At 40.1% G+C, this 16,394-nt stretch overlaps 1 protein-coding gene across 1 annotated transcript; it reads left to right on the plus strand.

The window, feature by feature from the left end:
• Positions 1-662: 662 nt before the first annotated feature.
• On the plus strand, positions 663-2,105 carry LOC309697716 (uncharacterized protein; the record flags this gene model as incomplete). Its single annotated transcript, XM_082519833.1, has 4 exons — positions 663-701; positions 853-1,008; positions 1,093-1,185; positions 1,977-2,105. The coding sequence occupies 4 exons, from the start codon at positions 663-665 to the stop codon at positions 2,103-2,105; spliced, it is 417 nt and encodes a 138-aa protein (XP_082375959.1).
• Positions 2,106-16,394: the final 14,289 nt, after the last annotated feature.

A 16,394-nucleotide genomic window follows, 5' to 3' on the forward strand; every position in this document is an offset into this window, starting at 1 on the left:
CCAGCTGCTCTTGGCCTCTCTGTACTTTTTGGATAAAACTACACCTTCAGGTAAGGTAACATATTATTTTTCCATATATCCAATTGTGTATTTCTTTATCAGCTAAATCTATAATGCTATTTATCATAGAAGCTTGTAACAGTTGTTTTTTGAACTTTTGGTGGTGCTACCATTCTCTTCTCTGCTTGAATACTATTTTTTTTTTGACAATATAGCCAGGTCTTTTCAAACGTGCCTTGTTTTAGAGGAGAAATTGTGTAGCTGCCAACTTTTAAGTCGGAGCGTGTGCTAGCTTATTAGCAGCTAGCCATTGTGCTCAATGAAAGATGATGTCCTATAGCTAACTTCTTTCTTACTGTTTTCTTTTTATAATCTAAAAATATGGTATTCTGTGTTTATTATTATATGCCATTTTCTAGTAGAAAGTATCGTTTTGAGGTGTCTTTAAAAGCACTACATAGTTTACTGAGGGTGCTACCAAAAGCGAACCATGTGGCCGGAAGAGTAACTGCAGGCAGCACAATGCGCACTCCCATGACGTTCAAACCTATTTATTATTATAAAAGATTTCGGCTACGTCCACACTTACACAGGTATTTTTGAAAACGGAGATTTTCCATTTTCGTTTTAAAAAATAATCCCGTCCACAGGTAAACGCAAAAATGAAGGAAAACGCTGCTAGGAACATGCCAAAGCAACAGGTGGCGATATATTCCTAAACTCAGCTAAAAACAGTTTAGGTCTTGACAAACTTCACTGATGGTTCAAATGTTTAGCAACTTTCAGTGTGTTGATTCAGCAGTCTGTATTTAAACTTCTAGTTTATTATATTTGTGTATGTTTTATTTCCAGGTGAATGCAGAGTTCCTGCAGATCACTACAAAACCCCTGCAGGCGAAGTTCTTGGCTCAGCTGGACAATTTAACAGACAAGCTGATGCAAATTTTTCAGGGGAGCAAAGGAGCAAAGGGCCAAAAGATCAAGGATATCATGGCGATCAGTAGTTTGGTCGGTACTAATGATAAACCCATCAATTAAATGCAATCAATCAATTCCATTTTTTTCACCATTTTTTTTCCACCCTTGCATTAGTATGATGACATCGACATAAAGAGGGAGCATACTCTTAAAAGCCTGGTGATCTACTTTAATGAAGATCCAGACCTACTGTTCAAGGAGTATCTGGTACGCTTATCACACCTTCTTTGCTAGATTCAATTTGAGTTAGGTTCATCGCACACAAAATCCTCATATATTCAAAAGAGACAATATAATTGTGAAATAGTATTATTCTTAATAGTCATTGTTGAAACTTGCACTGGAGAGCACTTTTTAAGGGGACAGTTTCAGCAAAAATTCAATTGTTCATTCTTTTGGTGCTGCCATGTAGGTATCTACTGCCTCTATAAACACAGTAAATGTGGACAAAACATTCATCCATTTTCTGTCAGTGTTTCAATTCAGTTTATTTATATAGCGGTATATCACAACAACAGTCATCTCAAGGCACTTCAGAAAGTAAACACTCCAGTGGAGTTCAGTTTATTATGCCAATTAGTAAAAAGTCTTCATTATAAGGAACACAGCAGATTGCATCAAGACACTAACTAGTGTCACTGCCATTACAGCAATCTCCTGGTTTCAGGAATAATGTGCATAAAACAAGCTGTTTCAAAAGGTTCCCAATTGTGATGAAATAAGGGAAATTGACCCAGCCCACACACACACACACACACACTGATAGACACTGGAGGAGCTCCTGCTCTATATCAAGCCCCTCCCAAAGGGAGGTACATAATACCTGAACCCAAACTATTGATAGGAAACAGATTGACGGGTTTTATTTATGTTTGGAGTGTTTATAGAGGCGGTAGAGACCCATGTTTCAGCACAAAAGGATACAAAAGCTGAGTTTTGCATAATATGTCCCCTTCCAAGTGACAGAGCCCTTAAACCTGAAACAACCTGTTTTTCAGACCTCCTCCACTGAGGATGAACGGTTGAGGTCCACTGCAGCAACTGTCACTGTATTTACACCATCAGAAGAGAAGGGATTCAGGAGCCAGAGGATGTTGGAGTTGTCATTGAAGGTACTACAGTTATGAATAACCTCGGTAGTGTCATCATGGCATTCATCGTCCTCTTTGGACTGATTTATGCACTTGATCTGAGCTATCCAAATGACCACAAGTACACTTTTGAGTTCTGTCAGAAGATTTTGATGAATCTGGATGGACAAAGGCTCAGTACAAAGATGCAGCAAATGAAAATGAAGATGTTTGCTTAGGCAAACAAGACCCAGCACAAAAGTTGATTTTGGCCTTTTTATATCTTTTGTTCAAACTGTGACCTTTTTTTCTTTCTTTTTTTTGGCCAAATGGAAGTTGTCTATTTTTGTCTGCTGTTATGTTGTGAGTGATGTGACCTTTAATCTGTACTACTATAGATGGATGAAAAGACTGGGGATTTAGCTCAGAAAAAGTTTCATGGTTGTAACCACCATTTTCTTTTTGATTGCTTTTGGGATTTGCAAAGGTAATAGAAAAATGTTGACAAGTTTTGTGTCTTCCAGTGTTTTAAAGTTGGTCTTCCCGTTCTTATAAGATAAGATAAGATAAGATAACCTTTATTAGTCCCACACTTGGGAAATTTGTTTTGTCACAGCAGGAAGTGGACAGTGCAAAAGTTATGAGGCAAAAATTAGAATACAATAAGAATAAATACAGTACACAACTGTACAGAATAGAATAAAATAAAATACTATATACAGTAGAATAAAATAAAATAAATATACAATAAGATAAAAATAGAATACAAATACAAATACTATATACAACTGAGTAAAAATACAACGATGACAGAAAGGATTATTGCACTTAGTATTATTGCATATGTATGGATGTGTGTGCTTGATCAGTTAAAGTCTTTATTATGGAGTCTGACAGCAGTGGGGAGGAAAGACCTGCGAAATCTCTCCGTCCCACACCGTGGGTGCCGCAGTCTCCCACTGAAGGAGTTGCTCAGTGCTGTCACAGTCTGCTGCATGGGGTGGGAGATGTTGTCCAACAGGGATGACAGCTTAGCCGCCGTTCTCCTGTCACTCACCACCTCCACTGGGTCCAGAGGGCATCCTAGAACAGAGCTGGCCCTTCGGATCACCCTGTTCAGTCTCTTCCTGTCCCCAGCAGAGATGCTGCCGCCCCAGCAGACCACGCCATAAAAGATAGCAGAAGCCACAACAGAGTCATAGAATTTCTTCAGGAGTGGGCCCTCCACTCCAAACGACCTGAGTCTCCGCAGCAGGTACAGCCTGCTCTGCCCTTTCCTGTAGAGGGCGTCTGAGTTATGAGTCCAGTCCAGTCTATTGTTCAGATGAACACCAAGGTACCTGTAGCTGTCCACAGCTTGTAAATGTTTACATGTAATTGGTTTTGGAGAAGTAAAGTTGAAAGATTTTTTTTTTATTAAAATACCTCCCCCTTGGTAACAGAAAAATGTTCGTCATGAAAACACACACACACACACACACACACACACACATATATATATATATATATATATATCGTAGTGGTTAAACTACACGCCTTTGGAACAGAGGATCGCAAGTTCGATTCCTGCCTGGGGCGTCTGTATCCAGTAAGGGTCCTAAGGCTAGACCCCCTATGCTAAGCAAGCCTACCGCAGACATGAGCGAGACAGATAAATATGAAGGCATGCCGGCTCGGACGTCGCCCGGATCAACAAGGTCCGCGTCAGGTGTTGAGGAACCAGGGCACCCTGACGAAAAGTGGGCTACTGGAACAAGAAGGCATCGGTGGGCAAGGGACGAAAACAGGGCGTTGTTGGAATGCTACTACGCAAGTAACCCCGGCGGAAGGGGCTACATGAATAGGATGAGGGACCTATGGATTCTTCGATACCCAACATCCACAATGACGGCGAAACAACTAGTAGCTCAGTGTTCCAACATTCGAAAGAAGGGACTGCTCTCATAGCTAGAGATTGACGAGGTACAACACAAATGCTACGGCAAGGAGGAGTCAGGACGCCAGGTCAGGGGGGAGATATCATCACCCCCACCCGAGATTGGGTACATAGCCCCAAGTGCGATAGGAGAAGGATCGTTGAGTGCGAGAGGAACTGACCTGAAAAATAGGATCATGGCCAAGCTTGAAACCTGGATCCCGCGTAGCCGGTTACCAAGATTACGTGAAGTTCCCTCAGAAGGTCTGCTAGATGATGTTAATGCAGCACTACGGGCAATACCTACAACCACGATTACCGACACTAACAAGCTGATCTACAATACGGCAACAGTGATCAGTGAGATGCTTGGCTACAAGTTGAACAGCGACAAGGGGCAGTACCCTCTATGGAGAAGGAGGCTAGAGGGCAAGATCAAAGTAGCACGGAGGGAGGTTAGCCAACTAACAGAGTTGCAGAAAGGTGCGACAAATAAGGTGCCTAAGAAATACAGCAAGCTGTCCATACCTGAGGCCTTGGAAACTGCCAAGCAAAGACTCACAGCCTTGGCCAGCCGCTTGAGGAGGTACACCAGAGAGATAGAAGGCAGGAGAATAAACCAGCTGTTCTCCACAGAACCAGCAAAGGTGTACTCTCAGTGGCAAGGGAACAATAAGAGAACAGCACCACCAAGGCTGGAGACGGAGCAATACTGGAAGAGCATATGGGAGAAGGATGCAACCCATAACGGCAATGCTCAGTGGCTAGAGGATCTGAGGGCTGACCACAGCGACCTCCCTGAACAGGGTCCAGTAACCATCACAGTGGCAGATATCCAAGAAAGGGTCTCCAGTATGAAGAGCACCAAGGCCCGACATGGTTCACGCCTACTGGCTGAAGAAGCTGACTGCACTCCACGAGCGTCTGGCAACACAAATGAACCAGCTGCTAGTTAACGAGAGACACCCGGAATGGCTAACTGAAGGCCGGACGGTCCTGATCCCCAAGGACCCCAAGAAGGGACCGGTCCCCTCCAACTACCGACCAATAACCTGCCTCAGTACTACATGGAAGCTCCTGTCAGGCATCATATCGGCTAAGATGAACAGGCACATGGGTCAATACATGAGCGGGACACAGAAAGGAATTGGCAAGAATACCAGAGGCGCAAAACACCAGCTACTGGTAGACAGAACAATCAGCCGAGACTGCAAGACCAGACTGACCAACCTGTGCACTGCCTGGATTGATTACAAGAAGGCCTATGACTCAATGCCCCACAGCTGGATACTGGAATGCCTAGAATTGTACAAGATCAATGGGACCCTAAGAGCCTTCATCAGGAACTCAATGGGGATGTGGCGTACAACACTAGAGGCCAACTCCAAGCCCATAGCACAAGTCACCATCAAGTGCGGGATCTACCAAGGAGATGCTCTGTCCCCACTGCTGTTCTGCATAGGCCTGAACCCCCTCAGTGAGATCATTAACAAGACTGGCTACGGATACCGACTACGGAACGGAGCAGTTGTCAGCCACCTCCTGTACATGGATGACATCAAGCTGTATGCCAAGAGTGAACGAGACATCGATTCACTGATCCACACTACCAGGCTATACAGCAATGACATTGGAATGTCGTTCGGACTGGAGAAGTGTAGTCGGATGGTAACAAAGAGAGGGAAGGTAGTCAGAACTGAGGGGATTGAACTACCAGAAGGCAACATTGCAGACATAGAGGACAGTTACAAGTACTTGGGGATCCCGCAGGCGAATGGGAACCATGAAGAGGCCGCTAGAAAAGCTGCAACCACCAAGTACCTGCAGAGGGTCAGGCAAGTCCTGAGGAGTCAGCTGAATGGTAAGAACAAGATCCGGGCCATCAACACGTACGCCCTGCCCGTGATCAGGTACCCTGCTGGGGTAATAGGCTGGCCAAAGGAGGAGATAGAAGCCACTGACATAAAGACAAGAAAGCTCCTTACCATGCATGGAGGGTTTCACCCCAAATCCAGCACCCTGAGGCTGTACGCTAAGCGGAAGGAAGGGGGCCGGGGACTGGTGAGTGTCAGCACCACAGTCCAGGATGAGACAACGAACATCCAAGAATACATTAGGAAGATGGCCCCAACTGACCGAGTGCTCAGTGAACACCTCAGGCAGCAGAAACCCAAGAAAGAGGAGGGAGACGAGGAACCATCATGGAAGGACAGGCCCCTGCACGGTATGTACCACCGGCAGATAGAGGAGGTGGCTGATATCCAGAAATCCTACCAGTGGCTGGACAAAGCTGGACTGAAAGACAGCACAGAGGCACTAATCATGGCAGCACAAGAACAAGCTCTGAGCACAAGATCCATAGAGGCTGGGGTCTATCACACCAGGCAAGACCCCAGGTGCAGGCTGTGTAAAGATGCCCCAGAGACAATCCAGCACATAACAGCAGGGTGCAAGATGCTAGCAGGCAAGGCATACATGGAACGCCATAACCAAGTGGCCGGCATAGTGTACAGGAACATCTGTGCCGAGTATAACCTGGAAGTCCCGAGGTCAAAATGGGAGATGCCCCCAAGGGTGGTGGAGAATGACCGAGCTAAGATCCTGTGGGACTTCCAGATACAGACGGACAAAATGGTGGTGGCTAACCAACCGGACATAGTGGTGGTAGACAAACAGAAGAAGATGGCCGTAGTGATCGATGTAGCGGTTCCGAATGACAGCAATATCAGGAAGAAGGAACACGAGAAGCTGGAGAAATACCAAGGGCTCAGAGAAGAGCTCCAGAGGATGTGGAGGGTGAAGGTAATGGTGGTCCCCGTGGTAATCGGAGCACTAGGTGCGGTGACTCCCAAGCTAGGCGAGTGGCTCCAGCAGATCCCAGGAACAACATCGGAGATCTCTGTCCAGAAGAGCGCAGTCCTGGGAACAGCTAAGATACTGCGCAGGACCCTCAAGCTCCCAGGCCTCTGGTAGAGGACCCGAGCTTGAAGGATAAACCGCCCGCAGGGGCGTGCTGGGTGTTTTTTTTTTTATATATGTGTGTGTGTGTGTATTTATGTATATGTGTGTGTATTTATGTATTGTTGGGTTGTTTCAAATCTTCAGTGACTGCCATACTATGGTGTGAATTGCAATGTTTAGTAGGTTATCATTGTGAATTTGCAAGTGTCACTATAAATATATACAATGATTCTGAAGTGAAATCTGATTTTACAGATTCCAGTTTGTTTTCAGTATTGCCTAGTAGTACAGAGGTGTGTGCTATTCAGATTTGACATTCATTACAAATGTACGTCAGCACTTTTTTGTGAGCACTTTGATTTTTGTTAAGGTTGATTTGACCATGTGACATGTATGTTTATTTACAAAATATTCTGTTTCTGCTTTTAATTCAAGTGAATAAACCTGAGTTGTAAAAACAAATTCATTTTGTCATTATTTTAATAATTAAATTAGTTTTCTGGTAATGAAAATTATGATTTAGTTGAACTCAAAATAATGATTTCAATGCAATGAAAATCTAGCTCAAGTGAATGACATTGTATTGAGTTGGACCAACCAAAACCTTTCACATCATTTTAATGTACTTTTTTTCATTTTAGCAGTATTTACGAAATTGTGTTCTACTGACTCAATTTAATTGAATTGTCATGATGTATGTAGATTAGGTTGGACCAAAATAGATGTATTACGTGGAAAACCTGCCATCAGTCCAATTGAGTTCATCCAATGACTTATTTTTTTGAGTGCATGCAGAAAAAAAAGAAATCTGGAAGGGATGCAAATTTTTTTCACACCATCTTATAATATACAAAAAGATGAAGTGAAACTGAGTGAAAATGATTCACTTCAGTCAATGACTGTTCTTTTCACTTCTTCCTTTCCTGGTAAACCTGCTTCCACTCCCTTCGCTGTGTAGTTGTGAGTTTGGAAGACTGCACATGAGTATGTTTGCGTTGGTTCCAAACCTCTCTCTGTAGGCTCTCGATAGGCAAATGACTCAATAAATGGACACAATTGTGATATTTCAAATTAAGCATTATTCTACTTCAACCTTCACCAAACCCCTGGTGCAAGAGGACTGCAATAAAAGTCACAGACTTGTAACATCTGGCATCTACTGTAGTAACATTTATGTGTCTTATTGTGTGTTACTTAATACGGTAAGTCATACCAAAGGTTCTACATAATTCAACAAATTTTCCTAACTGTAGGTACTTTTCATCACTATTTTAGTATTTTATTTTACCAACAGTATCTATATATGTATCAGTATCTGGTAACATTATAATGAAATGGCCACTGCCTGCCACAGGTGCAGTGAAATGTGTTGTAATGTACCAGTTCCAGTAAATCCGTGAAGCCAGTTTTGGAAGAATTTGATCTAAAACAAGTGAGGGCATTAAATTAAAGCACAACTTAAACATGTTGACTGTGATTATGATACAGTCATAGATGGAAGGAAGAGGGTTTCACAGACAAACACAAAGAGTTGTTCAGCTCCTGTAAACATGAACAAACAGTACAGCTGCGATACAGCTGCATACTTCTTACCCATCATTACTTTAATCTATAGTCCAGGAATGAAGTTCAGGCCGTCTCATAGCAACCTCACCCACAACCTCCACATTCAGTCAGGTCTCTGATGCTAATCAGACCCTGATTCTGAGAGGCTCATCACATGGTAGGAAAACTCACAGGGGGATATATGATATATTCTTTCAGTGTATATATCCAAGCAGTATGAATTTTATTTGAGCTGCAGAGATGAGGGAAAGATTCAGCCTGTGTATTTGTTTGATGTAAAAAGCAGTGCAAAATATCACACTGAAAATTTTTACGAGTCCTATTGAGTACTCAATCTGTTCATACAAGGAAAAGTAAACAAAAAAAAGAATTTAAACATTATTATTATTATTATTATTATTGTTATTATTATTATTATTATTATTATTATTATTATTATTATTATTATTATTATTATTATTATTATTATTATTATTATTTAAAAAAGTGGAATTCCAAAGGGAAAACAGAAAATATGACAAAGGAAAAGACAAGACTGTATACATGGAGGACTAATTACACAGTGATACAGATGTAGGAACAGGGCTCGGTTGGAAAAAAATTAAAGCCAAACAACCACTCACAAAGGAGTAAACTCAGATAAAGGAAGTAAAAGTACAGAAGACTCACAAGGAAACTCAGTTACTATAACAAAAGCAGCCAGAGAAGACAACTCCCCCTGTTGGACAACATCTCCCACCCCATGCAGCAGACTGTGACAGCACTGAGCAGCTCCTTCAGTGGGAGACTGCGGCACCCACGGTGTGGGACGGAGAGATTTCGCAGGTCTTTCCTCCCCACTGCTGTCAGACTCCATAATAAAGACTTTAACTGATCAAGCACACACATCCATACATATGCAATAATACTAAGTGCAATAATCCTTTCTGTCATCTTTGTATTTTTACTCAGTTGTATATAGTATTTGTATTTGTATTCTATTTTTATCTTATTGTATATTTATTTTATTCTATTCTACTGTATATAGTATTTTATTCTATTCTGTACAGTTGTGTACTGTATTTATTCTTATTGTATTCTAATTTTTGCCTCATAACTTTTGCACTGTCCACTTCCTGCTGTGACAAAACAAATTTCCCACGTGTGGGACTAATAAAGGTTATCTTATCTTATCTTATCTTAAAACTTTAATGTTTTATGATGTTTTTATTTCAACATGCTGACATTAGCCTGTTTTTATAACAACATGCCAGTGTCTAACTTTTGACTTATGACACTAAAGCATTACATACTAAATGGTATATTTTATTATCTTTACCCATGTGAGGGAGCAGAGCTGACTGAAGTCTTTGGCTTTTATAAGCCAGAAAAACTTGAGATTTGAAGATATATTCATACAATGTGGGTTTAGGGTATTATTGTAGGGAATAATAGAGAGGTAATTGTACTGAAAAAATAAAAATAGTGTTGTATAATTCTCTCCATGCCCTTTCATATCATATATTATTCTCAATATGGCTTTATAAAATTTCATTTCAAGGTCAACATTGGGACTAGTTGCTTGACCCGATTTTCATCAAAATTAAATCAGCTCGAGCCTTTATTACCATTTACAATCACACAAAATTTGACCACACTCCCTGCCTTTGGTGGGGGAGAACAAACCAGGAATATGAAGCCATAAACACAGAGATAAGTCAAAGGGAGGGACAATTAATTAAGGAGTAAAAATAAAGTCAAAACAAGATTCAATGAATTTTTTAATTAAATGCCAGGACACATCAGCTGATGGCTCAACTGATACATTTCAATGCATGAGGTTGTAAATCCCATATAGGGTTGGCTGTTTAAGTTGTTTTAATATGTCCAATATTCTTGGAGCTAGATCTCAGACCCACAGGACTTGTCAAATGCCAAATGTGAGGGTGTGCTCTCTTTGTCAAATGACTGTTCTCTTGAACTACAGGCAGACAAACTGATTTATTCAAAGATTTGTCTCAAAAGCAATGCTGAAAACTAAATGCACTGCAATAGCAAGATGGAGAATGTTAATATAAGACACAGCTGGCAAAATGAAATTCTACTAAAGTAATAACAAAGATAAAACTAATAAATTTCTTGTTGGCCATATGCACAAAAATTTGTGTCCATTCATCAAAGGTTTTCTTAAAAATATCCTGCTAAAGTGCATTTTGATTAGCATGACTTTCAAAACATGCTCATGCTTGCTGTTTGCTTGCAGGAGTTACTCAAACCTTCAGAATAAAAGCATCACAAGTTGAGCTAAAAACAAACATATACATTATAGATGCAACTTAAATAACTGGATCCTGAAAAAGTTAAAGAAATTATATAAATGGTGTAAGAAAGATTACTATGACAGCAGTTATGGGGTAAATATTTGCGTACTGTATTGCACACTTTAACGAAACTGAACGTGTGTGCATATACATCAAGTATCAGCTTGGCTAAGTTCAGCTCCCTTTTCATCTTACAAAATTGGTGCCCGCGTTCAAAAACACGAAGAGCTTTTGTTCTTTTTTTTTTTTTTAAGTTAAAGGTCAGTAAAAAATTGAGTTATGTTTATGGATTTATATTATTTACCTCAAGACCTCCAGGGTGTTTATTTCTGTGCGCATCAGACTCCTTTGAAGAACAAAACAAAAGCAAAAGTTTTGCTTTGAGGGTACTGAAAAGTGTGAGATGTGCTCACCCATCCCCTGTCTTCCAGCTTCATGTCGCAATAAAGTCGGCTCTCTAGCATTTTGTACTTTTGCTAAAGGACCTTCTAAGAGACTAATTCATTCAAACATGGGAGGATTAATGGATAAGAAAAAATAAGCAGGCTCTTCATTACAGTGTAATGGGCTTCCTGTTCAACACCAAACACTCTGGCTGCCCTTTGATTATTTATGTTGATACTGACAAGACAAGAGCTCTCGACAGTCGCATGTTATTAAATAAATGAATAATAACAAATGAACAAATTATTCATCCTCACAGAAGAGCAGCTTCTCGTGTTCTCCGTTATCAAAAGGGTTTAAAATATAAAATATTTGCTGCTGCCTGTTCTTTTCTTTATGTTCAACATCATCTGCATGATGTTTACAAAAAGGCTGAGAGGAGCTTTTTGAGATTCATCTGTGACACAAATAAAACACAATTTGGTTCATTTCTTAATCACATTAGGCTTTATTCCCATCAGATCTGTTACATTTATCAAATGTAAGGGCTGTAAATTAGGAGAGCCATAAATGTGGAATCAGTGCACTGAAAAAAAATCCTACTTCAGAACCTTGATAGTGAACATTTCCAAAGTATTAAATAATGGTGTATGTGCAAGTAACACCTATAAACCAAAATCCCAGGCTTCAGACTGCTCTGTTTCAGACACCAGTCTCCACTCTTGGATATGTATGATGTCACTAAGAGTGGCTATCCCTATTATCTAGGCACCCCACACCCAACTGCTGGCTAAAGCGTCTGTTTACAGGGGGCAGCCAATCAGAAAAAAAAATGTGGTTTAATGGAGAGCTAAAGAAGGTAAACTAAACACAAACATGGGATTGTTATGAACTGTAAATCATGCATAGATACTTCCGTGGAGGCTAAAGATAAAACTGGGGGCCTGGAAATGATCATTGTAGGTACAATAATACACAATGCCTTCGGTTCAATAAATGTATTTTCCAATGCTAGCACTATAATTGCCATACGGTTACATTTTATCAACATACATATCACTGCTGGTCTTGGTTTATTGGGTGGGAAGAATGTGTGAAGAATATTTTCTTTTCACATTTTGGGCCCCTTATGATTGTAGAAAACTCCCTTTTAACTAGAAGAAAGCCCTGGCAGAACTAGTTCAAGGAGGGGCAACCAACTAGGGGTAAAGTGAGGAAGCCAGGGCAAAGGCAAGCTGTGAAAGAGAGCCTTTAATAGGTATTAATAATTATTAATAACTAAAAATTAAATGCAGAGTGGTGCATAAAATATAGTGAAAATGGTGAGAGAAGAAGAAACACTCAGCACATCATGGGAAGCCCACAGTGCTGCATAACTAAGGAAAGATTTGGGGTCAGCCAATCCTGCCCCAATGCTTTGTCAAAAAGGAAAGATTTAAGACTAATCTTAAAAGCAGAGAGGGCGTCTGTCTCCCAAATCCAAACTGGGAGGTGCTTCCACAGAAGATGGGCCTTAAAGCTGAAGGCTCTGCCTCCTGTTCTACTTTTAAAGACCTTAGATTAGAACAGCATTCTGATAGAGAGAGTGATATGGTACTATGGCATCTTTAAGATAAGATGGAGCCTGATTATTAATGACTGTGCATGTAATGAGAAGGACAGGCATCAGAACTACTTCACAAATCATTAAAAGCCAGTCAAATTATTACTTCTGCCAAGGAGCTTATGTTTTTGTAGCATTTGTGTCAACATTATACTAATATGACATAAAACCACCAAGAATATCACCTTGTGTCTCATTTCACTCTTGTCAATGTGTGTGCCTATGTTAGAGTAACTTGAACATTTTCAGTTTGATGAAACTGTTTGGGTGAGTTGCACAAACACATGACTTTAAACCACGAGACTGGAGTTTGACCCCTGTGGTAGAACTTTTTAATTTCCCGTTTGGCTAAGTTCAACCATCAAAACCACTTAATTAGAGTTTTAAAATATTCTAATATTAGAATTTGAGTTAAAATGGCTTCATATCCTTCGTATTTTTTTTGTGCATATTTGTCTGCTGAAGAGATACTCAGCTCTTATCCAGTTTTTGTTTTTCATTATTCAAGCTGTGGTTTGTGTTTTGTGTGTTCTGTGATTAAAAAGTAAATGCCCTTTAACAGAAATGTCTTAATTTCTGATTGCAGATAATTGTTTTTCCCATAAAGACTGATAAAAGAAACACTGAATAGGAGATTCCACTAAGTTAGAGAAACTGTGTAAAACACGTCAGGAACTTTGACTCTGTATAAACGCACTCTGCTTTATCTGATCTTTGTATTTTCACCCCTTAAACACTTCACTCTTCTCTCAGTTGCATTTAAATTTCAAATGAGCTACTTTTAATTAGCATTTCAATTTGATGTGAAACAATGGCAACTGTTGAGCTTTTTGCATGTTTTTCTTGTTTTGGTGACATTTGGGAATCATTGATGTTGTTAAAGGTTATAACAGTATTAACATGAAAACTGACAGTTGACAAATCTGTTTAGGATCGCAGATGTGAATCGTTGGGACAAAGAAAACTCTAGAGGAAAATTAAAATAAAATAAAAATACTAAATTGTCCCTTAAAGGTTAAAGAATTGTTGTATGGAGAGGGCTGCTTTCAGTAAACCTCCTTGCTAGTTATTTTCTGACTGAATAATCTACAGCCAGACAACTCCATGTTAACAACTGTCAGCTTGAAGCACAGCATGTTTTTAAACAACAATTCAACATGTGGTAACCAAGACTAGTCAGACTAGCTGCTTTAAAAGAAATTAGATCTCTTTCAAATTTGGTCTGCGTTACTTTGAGTCATTTCTTTAGCATGGGCAGTTTCTATGAAAACTGACAACAAACAGGGGACGGTGTTGAAACAGCAGCCTGCAGCCTTTCATCTATTTCAGGAATTGATGTATTTTTTCCTGTTTTTCTTGTAGCAAAAAAAAAGTGATATAGTCTGACACACTTCGTAAGAACAGCAATGCATGACAAATGATCGAGTATGTTACACATTTTTATGTGTATTTACTCTACAGTTTAAAGAAAGTGTAATTTTCACAGAATTGTACACAGTTTAATGTCTACACCCTTACGTCACCCATACAGTACTCTTGTCTTTGTAAAAACAATTTTGGCAGGTTTCTGGTCTGGTCTGCTACAATTTTCTCAGGAGTGTGATGTCCCAGTAAATTCATGCCAATGTCAGACTGTGAAAGGCTCTGAGAAACAAAACCAAGCACGGCTTGTGTAGAACTGAAAGCCTCTTCTCTTTAAAAACTACATGTCAACAGTTTGCAAAGCTGCACCTAAACAGCCCAGTCACTGGGTGGTTTGTTCAGAGGGCTTTTTGAACAGTATCCTTTGGGCAGACAAGATCAAAATGGACATGTCTGGCCATAATACAGAGCACCATGTTTGGTGGAGACCTATCACAGTATATCCTGTCATGGAACAGGACAAGCTGCTTGCTCTCAAGCCCACCAGCAAATCTGTTTTAGGATGTCTGAAAAAGAAATCATCAAGTTCTTTTAATGACTATGTCAAAGTTCAGATCTCAACCTGATTGAAATGCTGTGGCAGGAACTTAAGAGCCCTGTGTATAAACAAATCCCTGTAAACCTCAATGAACTGAAGCAACGTTGTGAAGAAGAGTGGGTCAGAAGTCCTCCACAACAATGTGAGAGAATTATAAATCATGTGGTATTATTATTATACCTACACACACAGTATTGCTCCTTTTTTCACACCCTAGAGTTCAGTCAACAGCTTCTGCTGCTTCTCTTTGGCTCTGTGCTGTAGGTTTCCGTCCTCATTCTCTTTGTCAGGCTCTTGTGGTGCTTCACTATGAAACTCTGCATATGGAATTAATTCATATTGTGAGCAGATATAGGTTATTAAGAGTGATGAAAACGGACAATAGCTATGTGCTGCTTGAAATATCCTGTAGAACAATAGTAGGGGAAATTGTTATTTGATCCTGTTACAATCAGTAAGCCAGTGAATTACAGATTCTCCAACTCATTATGTGGCTACACAGTCTTGCAGTGCTGCTAGATCCTCCTACTGAAGAAGGCACAGATATGGCCTGTCAAGTTTGCCAATGAACACCTAAATGATTTACAGAAATCGTGGGAGGAAATACTGTGCTCAAACACAAATCAAACTCTCTGGGATCAACTCGATCTGCTGTGTTTGGAGAAAGAGAAATGGTGTTTATGACCCAAAGAACACCACCCCCACAGCCGAGCATGGACGTGTAATCGTTATGCTTTTTGGCTGTTTTCTTCTAAGGGTAGCGAACAACATCAGCTCTCACACTTAGGCCCAATGGATGGTGCCATGTAACATAAAATCTTGGCTGAGACCCTCTTTCTCTCTGCCAGAACACTGAAGGTGGGGCATGGATGTGTCTTTCCAGGATGATAATGACCCAAAACATACCACCAAGGTAACAAAGAAGTGGCTAAAGAAGAAGAAATTCTAAAACCTTTTGAAAATCAGTGGATAGGACTGAAGCTTTGCCATTTAGCAAATGGCAGCCAAGAAACATAAAGGATTTAGAGAGTTTCTGTGAAGAATAGTGGGTCAAAATCCCCCCTGTGATGTGTGAAAACCAGGTGACCGACTACTAGAAGTATCTTTCCGCCGTGCTTGCCAATGCAGGTTTCCCCATCAAGTAGGGTTTTGCTTGGGGATCAAATACTTATTTCACTTTTAGTTCATAAATTTTTTTGTAATGCATTTTTTCTTGATTTTTGGTTGATATTCTGTCTCTCTCCATTAACCCTCTCAGGCTCAAATTGAACTTTTTGTTGCTAATGCACAACCAAGTCCTGCAGTGGTACTTCTGAGTAAAAAAAACCTCATAAAATATGTATGTGGGGTAATCAGGTTGTTAGTTTTTAACTGTTGCAAATCTGCAACGCCTGCCTTGAGAGGGTTAAAATGAAACTACTGAAACTACTGCATTTCTGGGACTGTTCATTTCTTTGTGAGCAAACCAGAACAAATTCAGCAGGGGATCAAATAATTAATTCCCCACTGTACTTGTGAATCAACTTCACAAAAGCAAATCTACATTAAATCCCTATTTTCTAAAAGAAATGCCTGAATAATATGGTAGGGATTTATTTTAATTCAACACACAAAACTGTCATAAAGATAATGAATACATTTAGATGTGTAAAGGGGA

This window comes from Aulonocara stuartgranti, assembly GCF_965226115.1.
Source record: "Aulonocara stuartgranti genome assembly, chromosome: 20".
NCBI lineage: Eukaryota > Metazoa > Chordata > Actinopteri > Cichliformes > Cichlidae > Aulonocara > Aulonocara stuartgranti.